At 36.6% G+C, this 22,498-nt stretch overlaps 1 protein-coding gene across 2 annotated transcripts in view; it reads right to left on the bottom strand.

The window, feature by feature from the left end:
• The window catches only part of MAPRE2 (microtubule associated protein RP/EB family member 2), a 57,214-nt gene extending 36,611 nt beyond the window's left edge, over window positions 1–20,603 (bottom strand). The window contains exons 1-2 of one of the 2 annotated variants that reach the window (XM_026699236.2): window positions 20,433–20,603; window positions 9,314–9,375 (exon numbers count right to left, since the gene is read on the bottom strand). Coding sequence is in view for 1 of the 2 variants with exons in the window: in XM_026699233.2 (XP_026555018.2) it covers window positions 9,314–9,375; window positions 20,258–20,356 (161 nt within the window). In the remaining variant the exon portion in view is untranslated. Of the gene's footprint in view, window positions 1–9,313; window positions 9,376–20,257 lie in introns of both variants that reach the window. The other variant, XM_026699233.2, reaches the window with a different exon arrangement.
• Window positions 20,604–22,498: the final 1,895 nt, after the last annotated feature.

Genomic DNA, 22,498 nt, shown 5'->3' with positions numbered 1-22,498 from the left:
AAAGCGGAAAAGGTAATTTCTGGGTTTTCTCCCCCCACCCCAGTGCCGCCAGATTGTTGGGACAGCAGCAAAAGCTGAACTGACTTGAGAGGCAAGAGATCAAGAAGGGATGACTGAGAGTTTGATCTCCTCACAAAATTTCCCTCCACACTTTCACTTCTTATCATCTAATTTAGAATGTTAGCTCTTTGGCTTTATGGAATTGAATTTTAATTAATTTGAAAAAAAACCCTCTGCTTTTGGGACATTACTAACTGGAATAGTTTCAATCCTCCACAAATCATTTGAACTTTATCTTTAGCCATCTTCATTTCTGCAGGCTCCAAACAAGGAGAGTAGGTAAGGGATAATATGAGCCAGTCAGCTCTCCCTGTTGCTGACCTAAATACACAAAGAAAATAAATTGCCAGCATCCTGCTGCCATCCAGGTTTTCAGTAAATTCTGCGAGCAGCTGTTACAGGAAAAAAGTGCCTTGGTGTAAAAGCATCACCCATTTCGATCAAAATGACTGCAGTTGCCATTATGCTGAAAGAATGCATGGCAGCTCTTTTGCAAACAAAAACTTTCAAAATGGCTTTATCCGTGGTTGTAAGTTGCTGTGTAGCCTCTGTGGGAGGGAGGGAGAAATACGAAGGTATGGTTTGCTTCAGCTTAGGGGTTAAGAAGTGATTGAAGCAAGAACTGGGTATATATTACTTATACAAAAGATCAGAAAAAAATCAGTGCACAGTTTTTGAATCTTGTTTTTTAATTTGTTTGTAAAATTAAGAAGAAACTGACTAGGATAGGATCTGGTAAAGTTACTAAAATTCCTTCCTTAGCAGCAGTGGCTGTTTGCATCCAGAAAAAATCAATAGAAGGGGGGAAAAAACCCTTTTTACAAATCCAGCATCACAGAAGATGAGGACCAGGTGCTTTATTCTTTTGGTTGCAGATGAACCAGTACCGACTCTTTAAGGTCATATGACCTTGAACACTAATAAAAATAAATGTAGAAAACAGAGTGTAGAAAACAGAGTGGAAAGTTTGACGTTGTCCAAAAAGGCAGTATTATTAGAAGGAATTTTCTTATTTTCTAAATAAGCCTAAAAATATCAAGCAAACTGTTGATCATACCAGAACATATCACATGAAAAGTTTTGAAGAAAAGCGGATAACTTAGCATTCAAGAAGATCTGAGTTCCATAGAAACAGGTTGCCTATTTAAAAAAAAAAGTATTGTAAAATATGCTGTTAGTTCCTGAAGAACTACAAGATAAGATCAAGCTAGAAGCCTGGATATGATAGATAATACAAAAAAGCTGTAGAAGGCCCTTGAGCTGAAGAAAGTTAAAGAAAGATGTGCTTCAGATGAAACACACAGTTGTAGCTTCTTTAAATGAATATTTATTCAGCTCAATCTATAGAGCCACTCATCTCACATAATAATTCTGGGTGGCATACATAGAAACAATTAAGAATACATAAAAACCATTAAATCAATCAATATAAATTAAAATCAAAAGAAGATAAATAAAAAATGCAGGAAAACACACAGACAGTGCAATCTGTTGACTTTCATATAACCAACTAACAGGCTCCACTCTACCATGGAATCCCAAGCTAATTAACAGAGCCATGTTTTAAGGACCTTCTGGAAGGTCAAAATACTATATACTAACACTATTACCATTATTAACTTAATTTCTAACAATATGATTCATTGTCTCTTTGAGGTTTTCTTTACATTTACATTTCAATAGCACAAACAAGTTCTGGCAACATATTGGTTCTGTGGTGTCCCCATGATAATGCCTTCATCTTGTTCTCAGCCCATGAATGAGAGAGGGTTAACTGTTCCTTAACAATACCAGTACTTCAGTACCATTTTCTTTCTTCTTTCAATACCCATTTTTAAACTATGAAATCATTCCTGGATAACAGCATTGCCCAGGACTGAGGCAAAGGAAACTAGATAATCAGGAGAGCCAAAACATGTTTGGGAATCATACATTTGCCATTAAGTTTTAATAATGGGTGAAGATACAAGATATACACAAAATTGGGCTTTTCCCTTAATGAAATTCAACTTTTAAGTTTAAACATAATAGTTTTTTTATTACTTGAATAAAGTAATATTTAATTATAATTATTACTAGTTTGTATTATTACTTGAATTATTTAAACTGTGCAGATAGTTTGTTTTATTCTAAGAAGTGAGAATTATTATTAGTCAGGTAGCATAATTACTAATTTCTCAGCAGTAATTTCCGATTGCAGAAAGAGGCAAAAGTGCATTATATAAAAGGTTCAGGCTATCTTAAAGCAAGGCCCTAAAAAGGCTCTGAATTTATCTTACTACCACAAGACACATGTACCAGAGCCCAAAACAAACATTCAAATAAACTTTTATTTATCATTTTCATCAAGGGAGAATATCTATCTCTAAGTTTTTAACTAAAAGAAATAATTTGTAATTAAAAATATCCAATTGATCATTATGCTTTGCAATTATTTTTGGACAGGTGACTCGAATCAAGATATTTGCACATATGATACTAAGGTTAATATTACTGTTAATAAGCATTAGATTGTGAGAGATCGGTATGTAGTAAATTTCATATATAAATCCATAAATTATGAATGTGTTATCTATATTAAACACTAATGACTTCACAGATCAGCCTATCAATTGAAAATATTGTAGCTGTGCTATTCTCTGACAACAAAAATAATCAGAAGTCTGGACTTCCGGTTTGAGCTTCTTCAGCAACAGACCGAAACCTCATCTCTGCGAGGCTTCGATATATGCTCACCACTGGAACGCCCCGAGCCAGCTCGTTTCGGGGCTAAGCCACCCCGTAGAGGTGGTGAAGAGGGGGGAGACTGCCAGCAGGGTTGAGGAGAGCCGCATCTCTCCTTCCCAACTGGCCATTACTCCCTTTCCCGAAGGCGGTTGCAGCAATGGTCAGAAATGGCCACCACAAAGAAAAACTCCACCGGAAAAGAATGTGCAGGAGGAAGATAAGAAGAGAAAGTTTTGGTTGACTGGGTCAAATAGCAAAAGCAACAAATAAGGTACCCTGGAATTGAAACTATTAAAAAACAATAACATTGTTCCCTAAGAAGATTTTTAAGCTGTGGAGGAGAGAGAAAAGGGAAAAGATTTGGTTTTCTCCTTTTCCTGTACTGACAGCTAAGAGACTTAAGCAAGAAATTGGAAAAAAAATCCACTTTGACATCAATAGGCATTTAATGCTGAGAATAAAAAGTCAAAGGGATAATAAAGATTTTTGAATAATTAAAAGCTTTTGAAAACAGGAAAGGAGAGAAAAAGAATAAAAGGGTAGGATCTGGAAGGGAGGAGACTGCCTGGAATTAAAAAGAACTTACAGCAAAATCTCAACAAGACTTCCAAAAGATATATTCTAACTGAAATATCGCAACAAAAACCCCAGGAAGATAAAGTCGAAAAAGAAATAAGAAGATATAACTCGGGACTATCAGGATTACTTGATGATTTCTGGATTCTTGGTTATTGTTTTGAATGACTAAAATCAATCGGGTGGTTGTTTAAAACTGTTTAAAATGGCTCCACTTTTAGAAGAACTGAAAATGGAACTTAAAAAGTACAAAGAAGATGCGCAAGAAGGGAGAGGTTCTTTTGGCTTTGTATTTCAGTTTTTAGAAATGGAGATTTGGAATTATGAGAAACAACAAGAAATGCCTGCAGAACAAGAAGATTGTGACAAAGAAGAAGCCATCTTTAATGAACAAGAAATCTTAGATGGGGGAAAAAAGGAAAGGGGGGAAAGAGAATGGAAAGTTTAAGATTGGGAAAAACAACTCCCCCCGCAAAAAATAGAGTGAAAAATAAGTATAAAATCAGAAAGCAACAGAAGAGGGAAATGCAGAAGAGAGAATTAGAACTAGAGAGACAAGGGGATAAAAAGGGGAAGGGAGAAGATGAGAGGGAAGAAAGAAGGGAAAAGAAGTTATAAAGGACAGAAGCAAAATATAGAGAAACAGGGCCTATTTAGAGATAATGGATGAAAACTTAATGGAAAAAGGGATTCTGCAAAGGTACATAAGATAGTATGGTTATATTAGAAGTAGAAATAATTTTAGAAAATATGAAACAATATGATTAAAATGTCTGATAAAATAGCTATCGTAATTCATTGGAATGCTTGTCAATAAATAAATGTAACAAAAGGTATATTTAATGATTTATAAAACATATGTGAAGAGAAATAAGGGAAAAATTAATTATGGAGATTATATGTGTTTTTAAGGAAGTATGATATTTAATTGAAAAGAAGTGTTAAAGATGTTAAGATTTTAATGATTATTAATGATAGAACTGAACTGGAATGGAATGAGGGTTTATAATTACATATATTTACAATCTTTCTTTTTTTTTAAAGAATATAGTGTGTATTATAAGAATGTGCCAAGCAGAATTCGATTGGAAGTTATGTATTATGTATTATATTGAAGGTCATAAACTTAAGGTATATATTGAAGGTTAAATAAGAGTTGAATGGATGTAATTAAAAGATATAAAGGTGTCATACTCCAATTTGTAACTACAGGAGAAAATTTGTTTAATGAGAAAAGAGAATATGAAATTGAAACAGAACAGACAAAAGTATAAATATAATGATTTGAATTGAGATGAAATAATCAAAATAAAATTGAGAAAATTAAAAGAGGGGAAAAACCATATAGAAAATGTAAAATACTATAAGATATGGAATATAATACAAAAAGGAGCATGAAATTGAGTTTTGTGTCTGTATAAAGAAATTCAACCCGGGACCATGCTATTTTCAAAAAAGATGTTTTACTTGTATTTTGTGTGTGAAAACCCAAATAAAACTTTATTAAAAATAATAATAATCAGAAGTCTGGTAATACCTTTTATATTACAGATAATGCTTGACTTATAACCATTTGTTTACTTTATTATTATACTGGCACTGAAAATAATGACTGATGACCATTTTCAACACTTACAACCATTTGAATTTTGGATACTTGACAACTGCCAAATATTTATGATGGTAGCAGCATCGCAGGGTCATGTGATCACCTTTTGCAACCTTTTGACAAGCAAAATCAATGGGGATCCAGGTTCATTTTACAACCATGTTATTAACTTACTAACTGCAATGATTCACTTAGCAATTGTGGCAAGAAAGGTCATAAAATGGGGCAAAATTCACAACTGTCTTGCTTAGCAACAGAAATTTTGGGGTCATTTGTGGCTGTAAGTTGAGAAACACCTATAATTGATTTCATTAAAAGGACATTAGGTTCTGTATGCTGTAACTGACTTCATCAGATGAGACTAGCTAATCTGTGCATCTGATGAAATGAATTGCAGCTCACAAAAGTTTATGCCTTTTTAATAAAATCTGACAATGAGAAAAGATACTACCAGACTCTTGATTTTTTTATCAATGGAAGAAAAATATACCATATTTTAAACCTCAGAAATACAAAACCAATTATGAGGGAAAAATAATTTAAATGCATTAGCATGGATTAAAGTCAATAGAGATTCTCAGTCATCCAGGTCATGGTTGTCCTAGAGGTGAAATGGATTTTTCAGAAATGGATTTCCAGAGCAAAAAATTCAGACTATAGGAACCAGGAACACTACTCAGGTGACCCTGAGGACACAGATAAACCTCCAAGTGCTTCATCTAAATCAGGGGTCTCAAACACAATTTACCTGGGGGCCGCTGGAGGCAGAGTCTGGGTGAGGCTGGGCCGCATAATATACTTTATATTATACGTTATATTTATATTATACACTAATATTATATTTTCATATCACGGTGGGAGCCACAGGATATCGTCCTGCGGGCCGCAATTGGCCCGCGAGCCATGAGAATGAGACCTCTGATCTAAATGGAAGCAAATGACCAGTTATCTACAAGGAATATAAATCCTTACATTCTCCACTATTCTGTCAGAGCTGAAAAAGCTACTTGGATGAGAAGCAAAACATATTCAAAGAAAAAACAAGAAAGTCCAGTTGCCTCTTGAAAGAGCACCTTTGGGACGATCAGCAGCGATGCATATTTGAAACTTATTTTAACAAAATCTTTCCAAATCCTGTCAGAAAGGCACTAAGGAAGAAAAAAATTCTACATCTTTACAATTCATCTTGGTGCTTCTACCAGAGAGATGCTTTCTTTTTTGCAGATATGCTTGAGCTCTTGTAATAATGGCACAGAGAAAAGTCCTTCCAAGGCAGAAAAAAAGAGACTGCTGCCTAGAGATGAGTGGAACTCAGATTCTTATGGTCTTTCATGAATAACTCATATTTAAAGATGAATAGAAATAGATCTATTGCAATTAGTTGGTTGGAATCCAACCCCTAGGCCTGGTCAGGGCAATTCTGCCAAAAATACAGCTTCTTTAAATTACACTGAAATCCATGAAATCATTGATTGCTGAAGATAGCTTTCTTCCCTAATTTGTACTTATTCTTTGAAAATCTTTAAGCTGGGTTGTTCTATATAAAAAGTAGAATCTCTTTACATTCTAAAGGGGGAAAAAAACCCTTACTGCCCTTCCTTTCTCCACAAAACAAGTTCTGTCCTGAATCTTTGGTATGATTATTTTTATGGTTATATTAGACCTGTAATGTAACTAAGAGAATCATTTTGAGAAATTAGAAAAGTAATATTCCTGTTATTAAGGACTGGATTCAAGTGATGTGTGATTTAAATGTTTTTGAAAAGGCAAATTTATCTACAGTACTAATAAAAAAAAAAGATTCATTTTGTGGGGTGTTGATTTTTATCTTGTAAAGGTAAAGAATAATAATTAATGTTTAGATTTTTTTTAATGGTGACATAGAGATACAATAGGTTCCCCTCTTTTCATAGTTTTTTAATATATTTTTCCTGATTTTCTTGTATTTTGTGTTTTTCTATTTTTTTCTGTACAGCTTAAGAAAAATAAATAAAAATACACATCACTAATCTTTGATTAGATAATATTAGTTATTTTGATGTTTTGTCATAGCATTTTACCATTTTTAATTTATATAGTTCAGTATATATTAAATGGCCTCTTTTCTAACAAAATAAAGCGGCTGAGATATATGCACCATAAAGAACAGAAAAAATAACAGAGTAGGAAGGAACCTTGGAGGTCTTCTAGCCCAATTCCCTGCTGAAGCATGAGACCCCATACTAGTGGTGGCTAACCTTTTCGAAACAGGAGTGCATGCGCACCGGAAACCAGAAGAGCAACTTAGCTTCCCAAGCACACACATGCGTGCCAGCCACCTGGTCTTTTGATTTTTAACACGCATGCACACATGAAGTCCAGTTGGCTGGCGTGCACATGTGCTCTGGGGAGCTGCTCTTCTGATTTTTGGCACTCCCGCATGCGCAAAGACTAGCTGGCTGGCACGTGCTCCGAGGAACTGCTCTTCCGGTTTCCGGTGCTCCTGCATGCATGAAGACCAGCTGGTTGGCGCATGCATGTGCTCTGGGGAGCTGCTCACCCGGTTTCCGGTGTTTCCGTGCACATGAACCCAGAAGAGCAACGGGCGATGGCCAGCGTGTCCAGAGATGGCTCTGCGTGCCATTTCTGGCATGCATGGCATATGTTCGCCATCACAGCCCTATACCATTCCAGACAAGTGGATATCTAGTCTCTTCTTAAAAGCTTCCAATATTGGAGCACCCATAACTTCTGAAGACAAGCTGTTCCACTGGTTAAAATAGTTCTTTTTAAAAAAATAAATTTTATTAATGAAACAACAGAAAGAAAAACATTGAAAAACAATGAACATGGTGCATACATCCCGACACACCTACTTGTCTTACATCCTCAAATAATACGTAAAACAAAAAGTACAAATGTACATAAATACATAAATATTAATCATCACTGATACATTTACTCCTTTCTTTTTTAAACCAGTGGTAAAACTTCTCCCAGATTTTGTAATAATCGGATTCAGTCCTATCTTAATTCTTGAGTTACTCTATCCATTTCAGTGCACGTCCAAGTTTTTCTAATTATTTCCATCTCATCTGTCATATCATTACCTTTCCATCTTTGGGCAAGGGCTAATCTCGCAGCAGTAGTGACATGGACTATTAAATATATTATCTCTTTATTATATTTTCCCACATTGTGTCCCAATAGAAAAATTTCAGGTCTAAATTCTATTTTCTGGTTAAAATAGTTCTCATTGTTAGGAAATTTCTGCTTAGTTCTAGGTTGCTCTTTCCTTGATTAGTTTCCATCCATTGTTTCTTATATTGCCTTCTGGTGCTTTGGAAAATAGGCTGACCCTCTGCTTTGTGGCAGCCCCTTAAATATTGGAACAACACTATCATGTCATCTCTAGTCCTTCTTTGTACAAGACTAGACATACCCAGTTCTGATCATTGTTCTTCATGTTTTAGCTTCCAACCTCTTAATCATCTTTGTTGCTCTTTTCTGCATTCTCTCAGGAGTCTCTACATCTTTTTTTTTTTTTAATATGGTGACCAGTACTGGATGATGGAAGGACTCATTCATTTAATGAATTAATTCAATATCATCCAATCTTTTGGATTGGAGCAAAACTTTTATGCTGTGGATAATAACAGTACAAGATTGCAAAGAACAAACAGGGGTTCCTTAGGTATTATTAACAATTAAGTTTTTAAATGTTCTACATCAAGAAAAACAAAGTTTTCAAAACTGAATCAGGGGACTATAAACCTGCTTCATTAAAAATTAATCATTTATCTCTATTAATTCATTTCAATAAAACAGAATTGTAATAATTACTGATCATTTGTTTGATTACTTCAGTGTTTACAATAGTTTGAAGGCTGGATGTTTATTGTACTCTTGTTAAAATTTGTAACAGACTTTTTCAAGCCCCAAATAAGATCTTGCTACTTCTATAGCAACACCAAGATTCTTGGGCTGAAGAATAACTTTTTCAGAGACTTTCTAGACATTGCCACCTTGTGGATATATTTTTATATCACTTCTAATGCAGCTTACTGAATATTTAATTGCTGTAATGCAGTATTTATTAATGGGGTAGTTTAAATTGATGATATCTTTTTCCAATATCTTATATTTATTAGTTAATCATTATGAATTTACTATAGCACTGAACTGTTTTATTGATTGTGTAGATACATACGCATCAACATTGATTATAATATTGATGTTTTGGGATAATTGTTTTATGCTTTTGGTCAAGTACTTTAGACTCCATATCAAGAGAACAATGTATATAAATATGACATTTAATTTATTGTCTGCTAAGTAGTGCAACAAGTATTTGGAACTTACTTTGTATATTCACTCACTTGTAGTGTCTGCTTAGATGAACTCTTTCTTGTAGCAATTTGATACTAGAAAAGAAAATATAGCAATTTTTAGTTTAATAGAAAATAGAAAAAATATCCAGTACATTGCCTTTCTACATCCTGATTATAACAACATTAATTTAATCTTGTTTTGGAATCCTCATATCTGAGTAAGATAACTGAAAATTGGAACAAAGCATCACTTTTTCATGCCAATGAGGAGGTCTCACATCCCTCAGGATAATGAGGATGATGATGCAATCCTTACACTACAGCTGATAGAAGCTATTAAATAAAACACCCCTAGGGCATTTCATTGCATCTGTTTAAATGTTGTGTCATGCAATACAAAATGTCCAATCACTATCACAAAAAAAACAGATGCTTCTCCTAGAATGTTTTTAGAGATACTAGGGCTGCAGATCCCAGAATTTTCCCAGAATTACGTAGGCTGTGGAATTCTGGTAACTATATTCAAGCACTTCTAGGAGGCACCAGGTTGGAAAACGCTTTCAGGAATAGTAAAATTAACACCAAACCAAAGAACAAAACATGCTAACAAGGCCCTCCCAGAATTAATTCATAGTAATACAATGCTGCTAAGAAAATATGTAAATTAACATATGCGGTCATAATTATGTTTGTTGGGATGGCCGAGATCTATTGTAGACTTTGAGGGACTGCTAGGAGTTCATATGTACAATAGAAATTGTATTTGAAAGGTTTGCTTAATAATTCTAAATCTCTCTTGTCATATTACGATAAGCACAGAGAGATATTGAACACAGTGGTTCCATTGATTTCATTATAAATACTGCAAGTGTTTACAGGGAACTGTAGATGTACAATTCTATTAAAATAAGAGAGTTTCAGAATGAATGCACAAGATTGCAATCTTTGGTACCAAACCAAATACTATAAAGTTTGTATTGATATGTCATTTCCCTCTGTGGAAGACAGAAAAGACCATTACTTATAATAGTTGTTTCATTTAATAGGAAAATGTATACCCTACCTAGTACTTCTCAATCACACACACACATGCACACACACACACACACACACACACACACACACACACCCCACATATACATATACATATACATATACAAAGAGAGAAATATGAAGAACAGTTGCAGGAACTGGGTATGGCTAGTCTAGAGAAAAGAAGGACAAGGGGTGACATGATAGCAGTTTTCCAGTATTTGAGGGGTTGCCACAAAGAACAGGAGGTCAACTTATTTTCCAAAGTAACAGACAAGAAACAATGGATGGAAAATAATCAAACAGAGGAGCAACCTGGAATTAAGTAGAAACTTTCTAACAGTGAGAACAATTAACTAGTAAAACAGCTTGCCTTCAGAAAAGGTGAGTGCTTCATGACTGGAGGTTTTTAAGAAGAGACTGGACAGTCACTTGTCTGAAATAGAGTCTCCTGTTTGAGCAGAATTGGACTAGAAGACCTCCAAAGTCCCTTCCAGCTCTATTCTGATTGATTGATTGATCGAATGTATATAAAATGTATATTGTAATATATTCCACATATAAAATATGTGTTTTCATTTTCCACCAGCTGAACCCCTAATTTGAGGCTTAACAGTTACACAACAGCAAGGGAAATCCTCTATCTCAATTGTCACATGCATTTTGTTTCCACCCAATCGCAACTCCCAACTTAGTGAAAAAATGGCTCAGAGTTTAAACACAACTGATCCACTATGCATCGGAAGACAAAGATATACTGTATTTATGATGCTGCAATGTGTGAATTGATTCATATGTCATCATTAATTTCTAAGGATTGTCTATACTGAATTGGAATCCGCCAAATTGTTAAACAATGAAACCTGCATTGGATTTTATATAGCAAAATTGCAAGGTGATCAACGAGCAGTTCTGAAATTTCAGCGTTTATGAGGAATAATCTTTTTATAAGCAGCATGGAAAAGAGTCTTAAATTACTGTCAGTCTAGAGCTCAGGGACACAGATAAGATAAAGAATTTTCTTTCCCCTCTCTCTTGCAAAGGTCACCAAACCTTGCAGCACCAGAATCCATCTTTAGAAAAATGAGGATATATATGCATAGTTAGGAAGACTATAAGACTTGAAACTAAATGACCCCAGCTCTCAAATATTGTGGCTTTTATTCGGTATAACTTTGCGTTTTGCATTTCTCCTTCAGGCCAAAGGTTTGCTCCATGAGCAAGACCACATAGCAGCTGATACTATAGGATCATACAGTACTCAGCTACAATGCTTATATGAGAAAAATAGGGCAGCTTTTGCAAATCTCTAGTCAGGTTGTGCAGTTTTAATGACAAAAATATTGTGGTCTTGGATTTTAAAATATATATTTCAGCATAAATATTTATAAACTGAATATCACTTCACCAACTTTGTCTTGGAATAAATTATGCAACTAATTATTTAGTTAACTAGTTAGAAATAGTTATCACAATAAAATTGAGTATTCTTGAAAAGACATTTTGATTTAGTTAACACATGAAACTATAAACCAGTTCCTAGTGATATTTAACATAATTTTTTTCCCAATAGCTGGCAACACTTGGCTGACCTTGCATAGTATGAGCAGTATAGTGGGGTCAAGACAGGTTAGTATTTGTAAAAGGTAGCATAGGAATCCTAGGACTGAAGCTACTCAAAAAAATATTTTATGGAAAAAAGCCATGGAGGACCAATATGAACTTCATCCTTAGCTATGCATGCTCACTAAATGACTGAGCTGAGCACTGTCTCAAATCACTCTATCATACACTTTATCTTATGGTGGTGAAAAAATGGCAGACAGCATGCTACAAATGCCATTTTGAGCTGCAGAAGGAAGTTGGGATAAAAATGAGTCAAACAAACTTACCAAGAAAGCACTTGGACATGTCGAGGTTACCAGGAATATTTGACTTAAAGCAGACTCTCTTTTCCACCCACAACATTCTATTTTACTGATATCACTCTAAGTACCTAATGCTCCCAATTAGTGCACATTACTTGCATGAAAACTTCCTATATTCACCCTCTCTCTATAGTTCTCTTGATGCACCTTAAAATAGCATTTGCCTCTTTGCAGATAACCCTGATAGCACATAACATAACACAAAGGACAAAATGTGTAAGTTAAACATAACTATAAGTATCCAGAATAAAAATAGCTGTAACAGAGGCAACTTTTATCAAATCAACTGGAGCTGAATCTTCATTGAAAGAATACAGTTTACACATGCTAACTTGTTGTGCTGACTTGTATCTAAGGAAGACAAGTGGTTCCAAGTGCAAGGACCACAAAGACCTTTTGTTTGGTCTACCTTCTATGTATTATTAAGGGGATGAAGTTTTTAAGTCCCGCCAAAGATAATCAGATCCAAATGGCAACATTATACATTTGCCAAATGTTTTTCTGAAATCAAGCAATTTTATATATAGAGAGCACAATATATTTCATAGGAAAGAAACTACTTGAATCAAAAAATGTGACAATCTGTCAAGATCTGTTCTCTTCATATCCATGGTAACTAATGGTAATTAAAGTTTTAAAGATGTTTACAGATCAATTTGCTTATGATTTGTTTTGGAATCTTCCCTGATGTTGATGTCAGACTGACTGGTTTATAATTGCCTGGGTCCTTCTTTCCTCTTTTTAAAGTGAGAATGTTTGCTCTCTTCAAATCACTTAGTACTTCACCAGAACTTAATAAATGGGTTGATCTATCAACTCTTACTCCCACATAAAATGGGTTTTGCTGTATGTCGGCTATGATTTTAAGGCTTTGCATTTCAAATGATTTGGATGGCACTCCATTGGGAAGGATGATACAGCCCATTTAAGTCAAATGCAAAACTTTGGTCATGTGGTTTTAGTGTCATCCTAATTAAAAACCAACTATTTGCAGTACTCATAATCTATTGAGAGATAAATTGTTAAGGACTCCCAAAGCAGCATTTATTTCTTTTATTGGGTGGAGCACCAACTTTTCTTACTCTGCAACCACAAACTGTTTAGTCTATGTTGATTCATATGAAAGAAATATGATTAAAAGAAGATAGTTTGCATTACTTAGGGGTTAAGACATTTGAAATAATGCCTTTTCAAAATAAAAGTTAAAATTACCTCAACCACAATGGGAAGAATATATGTCAGATAAAATAAGGTTAATAGCAAATGCAATTTTTATTTGTGAAATTAAATGTGTAATTAAAGTGTTAGAAAAACTAACCAGCAAATCAATGATATCTACTTAAAAATGTCAATTTTGATGATCCTTTTATTCCTCTGCATTATTTTCTGGTACCATTCTATATGGCTGTAAACTTTTCAAGTTTATAATCTTTACTATTATTATTTTAAAAGGATCACAGGACCCCTCAAATGTCAAAGTAGGCCTGTTTAGTGGAAACATGCTAGTCCCTTTGTTTCTGATTATCCCAATACACAAGAATACTTTTGAAAAATCCAGCCATCCTGTAGTTTATTAAACTGCAAACAAGAACATCTGACATACTATTGAAACTTCTCTGATATCCTGCCTCTTATTTTCTTTTCAGAATTTCTCACAATATTTATTCATATTCAGAACTAACAGACACTTATAACTTTCCCTTTCTATATACTTTACATATTCTGCAAGTTGGGGTGTGATGCTAGTTCACTTCCTCATGGTGCACCCTGGATAGCACAGAAGTGTGAACCAAACGACAAGCAACAATTGGCAGCCAGATTACACTGACATTGAAGAATTGGCAGTTAACAACAGTTGGTAGTCAGACATCTTTGTACAACTCCTGGCTCTCTAAATACATGGGAAGAGATAAACAAAATGGCTTCCCATCCTGAGCCACATTGCACCCCCAGCTCTACAAAGGCAGGAATCCTTAGTGAAGGGAGTACAACAAAATTACAACTCGCTCAACAGCTGTCTTACAACTTTGACACACAATGGAAAGGCAAATGGGTTGCTGAACTCCCAGATATAGGCAGTTATGTAGATGACCCTACACAAAAGGTGCCAGATTTTGACCTTACTCACTAGCATTAGTTAACTCTGAACAGGATCCGTACCCAACATGCTGTTTGACAGGACTCATTTTTTAAGCGGGATCTTGGTTCTACCCCTCAGCATGACGGTGGTGCTCCTCGACAAAATATCCATTTTAAATATTTGAACTACTATAAGTCCATGTATTTGCCATACGCTAAATAAAATAATAATTCTGCAAGTCTCCACTGATAGGTCCTAAGGATTAATAAAGAGATGAAGTAACACTAGATTATCCTTCAACAATATTGTCTTCTGTCCCTGTGCAGAACAATGTTTTTTCCGCATTTATCCGATAAGCTGTTTCTCTCTTCTTAAATCTTTCCTCAATAGCTTTTCTGACTCCACTCTGATTGATCTATACTGGATTTATTTCTACTAGAATAGTTTATTTACTTCATAATCAAATCCAGATCTTTCCTGCTGTCATTCTCTGCTTAGTTTAAAAATCTACCGGGCAAGCACTCTGGTTCAGTTCTGCATTCTGTAGAATGTCTAGCACGCTTTGCTGATGAATTACTAATAATAACCTAACCTTGAACAGCACAAGCAACAGACAGATGGTTGACTGTAAAAATAAAATATTTTTAACATGCATTTTAACATTAGACTTCTGTATTACTCATGCTGGGAAGAAAAACAGTAACTCAGCCAGAGTTTATAAAGCACAGCAATTTAGAAGAACAATTGTATTCCAAATCACACCTAGGTGGACTTCTTTTGAATATTACCTGTTGCAATCTATATGCCTTCCTGGCACAGTACAGCAGTAGATGAAATTTCACCTTATTTCCTTTACAAGAATATTTCACTAAACTTCTAAAATCAAAGCATAAAATACTGCCAAAATAAGTCTTGGAAAGGGTTTAGTTTTGCTTAATCTAATGACTTATTCCTGCCTAAGTTACTATTAATATTCCTTTGGAATAGAGTGAGGGGTTGTATTCCTTTTGAATACAAATAGGTAGGTCTCTCCATCTGCAGTTTTCCTGTATCCCATTCCCCCACAAAATTTTGTTTTAAGAGTCAACAAAGATCTTCTGAGAGGGAATAACAGCTTTAGGAGAAACAACAGAATGGACAATAACTTCACCAAGGTTGAAAACCTCTACCACTTAACCAAAAGTAAGCCTTATAGCAATAGCAATAGCATTTAGACTTATATACAACCCCATAGTGCTTTGCAGCACTCTTGGGGTGGTTTACAATCTAAGCATTATTTGCATATTGCCCCAAACAATTTAGAATCGAAGGCTGAATCCACCTTGATCCCCATCAAGATCGAACTCCAGGCTATTGTCAGAGTTTGTCTGCAATACTGCACTTTAACCACTGCGCCATCTGAACTCAATAGGAGTTTATTCTGGACAGATACTGTATTTATATTCCATCTTCCCACAGCTCACTCCATGATAATTCAAGAATATCTTCAGCCTCCAGAAGGGGTTTCATTGAAAACAGATGATTCAACAGAAAAGGCAGAACTTCAAACATTCTTTCTGTGAATCATTAAAATAACCTTTCTAGGAACAGTAACGGTCTTTTTTCGGTCTTCTTTAAATTTTATCTGAAGCATTCACATCTACTAAGTGGTAAATAGGGAACAATAGCTATGAGAGCTATACAGAAAAAAGGTCCAGAAATGGGATACAAAATACTAAGCAGTTTTTGAATGACCGCATATGTAAAAAAAGGTTTGATCCACTTTATGATTTGTAATTCATATTACAATACTGTTTCCAAAACAAGTATGAAAAATATGGGACATTAAATAGAAAAGTTTTGGCATTCCTTTCTCTATATTTCCTTTGCTAATCTACTGGGCTTTCCTCAAAGTTTGTTTATGCTTTGAAATTAATTCCTTCCTTTAGAAACATACTGTATTTCTTCCCTTAAAAACTATTTGATATATATTTAAAATGAAGTGTGTTTTAAAATACAATATATTTAGCCCCAGCTATGATACTGGTTTATAGAGTTCAAGGTTTTCAAGCAAAATTTCCATTTATTTCAAAATTTATTCTTCTAAATAAGTGGATGACTGTTACAAACCCTACCATTAATTGGGAAAGCATCTCTCTCTCCCACAGCACCCAATAAGAAAAAGATTGTAATCACATCTAGTTATAGCAATAGTACTTGCTTTATATACTGCTTCATAGTGCCTTACAGCCCTCTCTAAATGGTTTACGGTGTCAGCGTATTGCCCCCAACAATTTTACCAACCTTGGAATGATGGAAGAATAAGTCAATCTCAAGCCCCATCAGGATTGAACTTCAGGCTGAGGGCCTGGACATTTATGAATATGGGGCTGCCACAGAGAGGAAGGAGTCAAGCTATTTTCTAAAGCGCCTGTAAGCCAGACAAGGAATAATGGATGGAAACTGAACAAGGAGAGATTTAACCTGGAAATAAGGACAAACTTTCTGACAGTGAGAACAATCAACCAACGGAACAGCTTGCCCTTGGAAGTTGTGGGAGCGCCATCACTTGAGACTTTCAAGAAGAGATTGGACTGCCATTTGTCAGAAATGGTGTACAGTCTCCCGCTTGGGCAGGGGTTGGACTAGATGACCTACTAGGTCCCTTCCAACTCTATCTGTTATCTTTATATTTTGCAGTTTTTTACTTATTACATTTAAAAGTGTCTAGGCATATGAAGAGTTTACTATGCCCATTAATACAATAGTACAATCTATTTTCTGCCATGGCTTTGTGAATGACTGATGTACTGATAGGCTAAATCCTGTAAACCAAACATTAAATGTATTTTTAATACCCGCAGATACAAGAGCACCAACAGTGTTAGTGAAAGTAGAGGCAGAAACTTAAATCCATTTATTCTGATTCTGCTGGCCACGTTTGCTGGTATTATTCTGTGGATGAACAACTAGGCTATTTTTCCTGTTACTCTGATATTTTTTTTTTAAGAAATAGATTAGTGGTGAAAATATTAGTACATTTCTACAGTATATTCTAAATGCAGAAATTAGAAACAATATAGTTCATATTTTCACAACAAGAATAGAGACATGTGTATTTTATTTCTAGCTGCTGCAACCATATGACTCAGTTGTGTACAGAGCATAAAACACCAGGGTATAATTATAACAGGTATAATGCCAAAAAATAAAACCAGCAGTATAATTGGAAGAACTATATAAACATGCCTGTCAGATTCTCAACTAATTGAAAGGAGTGTCCCACAGAACTCCCACTTAACTTGCTTTTGGAAGGCCAACAGGGTCTAATTTAACTTAGCAGAAAAAGCCATTCCATGATTATGGAAAAACACTTTCTCCTGATATCTGTCCCAATGTCATAATACAAAAGAACACATACACACACACCCCACCTTTTTTTTAGATGCATCTATTAATTCTACCCTGAATATACGTTGGCACGAAGTCAAAAGCAGCACTTTTACATTCAGAAAATATCTGAAGCGAATGCTGGCCATGAGTGCTTATGGAAGATAATACCATTTTAATCTGCATTTGAACCAATTGCAGCTAACCTCATGCAGACAGCATTGCAATAGTCTATCCAAGTAATGAAGAGAGCACACGTTATTGTTGCAAGATCTTTCAACTCAAGGTGCAACTGTAATGAGTGCTTGGTTGGCAAATGCACTCCTAGTTACCACCAGTAGCAAACCAGGATACCAAAAGTATGGGCTTGCTCCTTCAAATTCAATGCCACTTCTTTAAATGAAACATCACAGCCTTGTTGGATGAACAGCAATTTTGTCTTGTTTTGGTTCAACTTCAGCCTGTTTCTTCCCATCCAGACCTCAAAGGCACGAAGCACTGGACAGAACTTCATCAGCACTCTCAGTGCAACCCACTGTTGGATGGGAGTCTAGGTGTTTTGCCACTTTAATGGGTGTTGGAGGAAGCAAATTAACTGGCACTATTTTTGAAAAGTTGCAGGCCAGTTATAGTAATAAGATAGGATCAATTATGTTATATATTTGGGGAACATAAAGCTTATATTTTCTGTTTTCAAATCATAGTTAATCTGTTAGGCATGAAGTAGGATGTTGCTGTATCTTGAGAAAAGGTCACCTTAAAATAGATATATCTCTTGACAAGTAAATCCTTATGCCCTGGAAAACTAAATACCACCATGCCTACACATGCCTACACACACACACACACACACATACACACACACCAAGTTTATTTGTAAATGAATAAACACTCTTACAGAAAGAAATCAGATTATTTTAGATCCTAGATGTAATGGTTTACACTCTGCCCTCAACAAATGGTAAAAAAATAGATTCAAAATATGTTAAAATATACTATAAAATATTGTGCACCTGGAAAATTTCCTGCTCATCTAAATAAACAGCACAGGAACTAAGCTCTAAATCAAGCTTCACCAACCTTTCAGATGGATGCACCACTCACGCAACGTGGAGGATCCTGATACAAATTAAAAAATTACAAAGGATCTAAAATCTCTCAAAGTTGCCTATGACAATGCAGAGAACTTGAAAGATTTGGCTATCTAGAGATTTCAGGTACTGCATTTTGTTTTTAAAAACTGTTTTGATATTGCTATGTGCACCTAATTGCTATTCTCCAGTTTAACTTATAACATACTCCATCTGCTCTGCAGGATGTTTGTGTAGATGTTTTTATGTGTGCAAGTGTTTGTCTGAAATTAACAAAACCAGAGATACATTTGCTCCAACAACAGAGACTTAACCACAGCAGAAATCAAAATTACTCTATTAAGTCCCGGTATGTCTGTTGCAACTGTTCCTGCCTGCTTGCATGAGTAATTTGGCCATTTTTATTTTGCAAAAAAAGTGATTACAATTCTCTAAACCAGGATGGATTCCTGATTCAGAATGGGGTTTAAGCCAATTCTTCCATCCTTGCCATTTTATGTGCAAAAAGAACAGAAAGGAAACTTTTCAGCAGAAAACCAGTACAAGGCCCCACTTCAGACTGCCTGTCACTATCACATTGGTGCTCAAAACAAAGGATGGTTGTTCAGCCTGACACCACAATTTCCTGAATTAATAGTCTTCTACAATCAGAACCGGATTGGCTCCTTGACTGAGAAATTCTTATAAAGCCAGCAGGGCTGCCAAAGGATTGATGGCAGGTTTAGAAAGTGGAAATAAATTTTGGCAAGGCCGAGAGTTCTTCAGTAAGTACAAATCTATGACAAAATGTCCCAACAGGCTCAACAACTACCACTGCTCACATCCCACAAAAGTTATGCTTAATGATCTACCTTCAGCAGTTTTCCCACACATAAAATAATTGGATGGAATATTTATTCCAGATAAAACCAGCTTTGTATTTTGAGCCCAAGGTTGGTGAAATAACCCAATTTTCAACTCCATCCCAGGGTCCGAGGTCCACCCCATTCAGTGAAACCCATCATGACCTCCCAGCATCCCAACTTAGGCCAGATTCCAATAACCCACTTCTATGTCTGTCCCCTGAGCTATTTATTGCTTTAACTTCAGCCGGCTGGCCACCCAGGGCGGTTCGTTCCAAGTCACCTCAAGCAGCTTGCTCGGTAGAAGCTTCTCCCTGCTGCTGGCGGGCAGCAGCAGCTTCAGCTCCTTCTACAAACTGGGTGTTTTCCCCCATGCCTACCTACCAGTTCCTGCCTACTAAGCAACCTCCTCCCTCCCTCCCCACCAACTCAACTCTTTCTTCGTAGGAACTTCAGGTTTTTTTCTGGGAATCCCCCGCCCCAACCTCCGGCTCCCCTATGACCAGGAGCGCGCCTTCTCTGCGCAGGAAGCCTTCTCAGAGCCTCGGCGGTGCCAGCGAGGCGACCCCTTCTCCCGCTCATCCCACAGCGTCCGGCGGAACGCTTCCGTTTCCTCGGGCTCTGAACACCAACCTGATTCCAGGCGGCCAGAGACCGGGGCTGTTGCCTTAGCAATTTCTGGGGGCGCCGGAGTGGGGAGGGGGGGAGCGGATTGTCGAAGAAGGGTCCCATTCCTCCCCTCGCTTACTTCCCTGCCCCTTCTTCGAGAAGCGCCAGTCAGCGTCTCCTTCGCCTGCCCGTCACTCACCTGCTCTTACCGAGCCTACCGGGCGTGCAGCTCTCGCCGTTGACAGCTCCCTTTTGTTTTCCCCTCCTTCCCCCGCCTCCGCAAGGCTTGCTGCTGCGCCCGAGTGCCACGTGAGTCAGCCGGGCGGGCAAGCTGGGCTGCTCTGGAGATGGGCGGTCCCCGTGCGCAGCGGCGGCAGAAGCGGCAGCAGGGAGTGAGGGCCAATGGCCACAACTCAGCCCGGAGGCGGGGTGCGTCAAGCGTCCGTGGAGCTGCCAGGGAGGCAAAAGAGCTCTGTCACGCCTGCGACTCCCCGAGCGAGCCTGGCTGGGCGTCCTCCTCGCTCAGCCGAGGCCTGAGGAGCTGAGGCCACCTCAGCTGCAGCAAGAGCAAAGGGGCGCGCGGACCACGTACTTTTCTGGGGAGGAGAATGACGGTGGACTTTTAATTGCTAAGTCACCGTGGCTTTGAAATCACAAGTGGATTCTTCCCCATATTTTATTGCTGAGGTTCCAACTCTTACTTTGCACCAACAGGGCACCTTGAATTCTGGAAATTGCTGTTTCAGCCCAGTGCTGAAGCAAAAGTATTGAGAGCAAAAGTTAACTGTTGGTAATTGTATCAAAGTCATCTTAAAATCATCGGCCTGATCTGCAACTCATATTTTGTGTGTGGTTAATTGTGCAGTTATGAATTTGGATTATTTTTTTAATTTTACAGATGCTTTTTTCCCTTTTTTAAAAAAAATTAATGTAATTGACTTGTGCTTATTTTTTGTGAATTCTCTGAGGATTTTATTTTGGTGTTGGCTTGATACATTAGGACAGGATGAATGAGAAAAATTAGCTGAGGCTGCTCTGATCTTTGCACAAAAGACAATTCCTTCAGGCCCTTAGTTAACTGAGGGGAGGGTAAGAAAGGAAAAATGCCTTTTACTGAACTTAGTAGTCAAGAACCTTTGGACTCTGATCTGCTGATTGGACTTCTTAGTCACATTTTACTTTCTACATTATTTTTGTCCATCTATTCTAAACTCAACTAAATTTGGATCTGTACCAAGTCATTGAGAACTGAAGTTAATTTCCTCCATTTCATGAAACCTTTCCTGCAATTATTTTATACTCCTTATGCTGGACATCATTTATTCATTTCATTTCTCAATTTATATAGCCATCCGACTGACATGATAAAGGATGGCTTACAAAGACAATAGTAACACAAAACTAATATTATATCTCAGCACTATTCCAATACAGTGCCTAAATCTCAACGTGATGTCCAGATGATCCATTTCTTCCTTGTGAAGAAGCAAAACAATCACCTTCTCTGTAGGAAAAGTTGGAAATGAAACAGAAATTATTCAATATCATTGATGGCTTCTTAAGGAAGTGACAGGCAACTGCTTCTTTAATTCATCCTTAAATTGAGATGTAACTGCCCCCTCCCTCTATTTACTACCACTTGGTCCCACCTGCATATTATTTCCCAGGAGGCATTGACAAATCAGGAAGAATATGGGCTCAATAGCAAAAGCACTTATATCCCTCTTCACCGTACTTTACAGCCCTCTCTAAGCAATTTACAGTCAACATATTGCATCCAACAATCTGGCTCCTGATTTTACTAACCTAAGAAGGATAGAAGACTGAATCGAGCTTGATCTGGTCAGAATCAAACTACTGGCAATTGGCAGAATTAGCCTGGAATACTGCATTCTAACCACTGTGCCACCATGGCTCTTAATACACAGATGGTTAACTAACAGTTTCAAGGACCCTGTTCATTTCCTCAGGGCCAACAGGTTCCAACTCTTCCCAAATAACCTAGTTAGACTGTATCAATCACTTCATCAGACTGCAGAGCTGGAATCCAAATCATAGTGAATCCAAATGACTTTATCCAACGGATACCTTGAACAGTTTCTCACATCAGTCCTTCAGATGGTTCTCTGAACTATATTCATCTGTAACAGAAATAAGGTCACCTTAAACTGTTTATTAGTTCCTTGAATATTTTTGGCTTGGCTAGGTAAAGTTTGTCATTATTTTGTAATCTTTAGATAGTCTTAATAAAACAATTGCTCTGAA

Source organism: Pseudonaja textilis, chromosome 3 (assembly GCF_049901715.1).
Source record: "Pseudonaja textilis isolate UNSWEBS1 chromosome 3, rPseTex1.2, whole genome shotgun sequence".
Lineage (NCBI taxonomy): Eukaryota > Metazoa > Chordata > Lepidosauria > Squamata > Elapidae > Pseudonaja > Pseudonaja textilis.
Note: the sequence above shows the minus strand (reverse complement) of the source record. Positions and strands in the feature narration are given on the sequence as shown.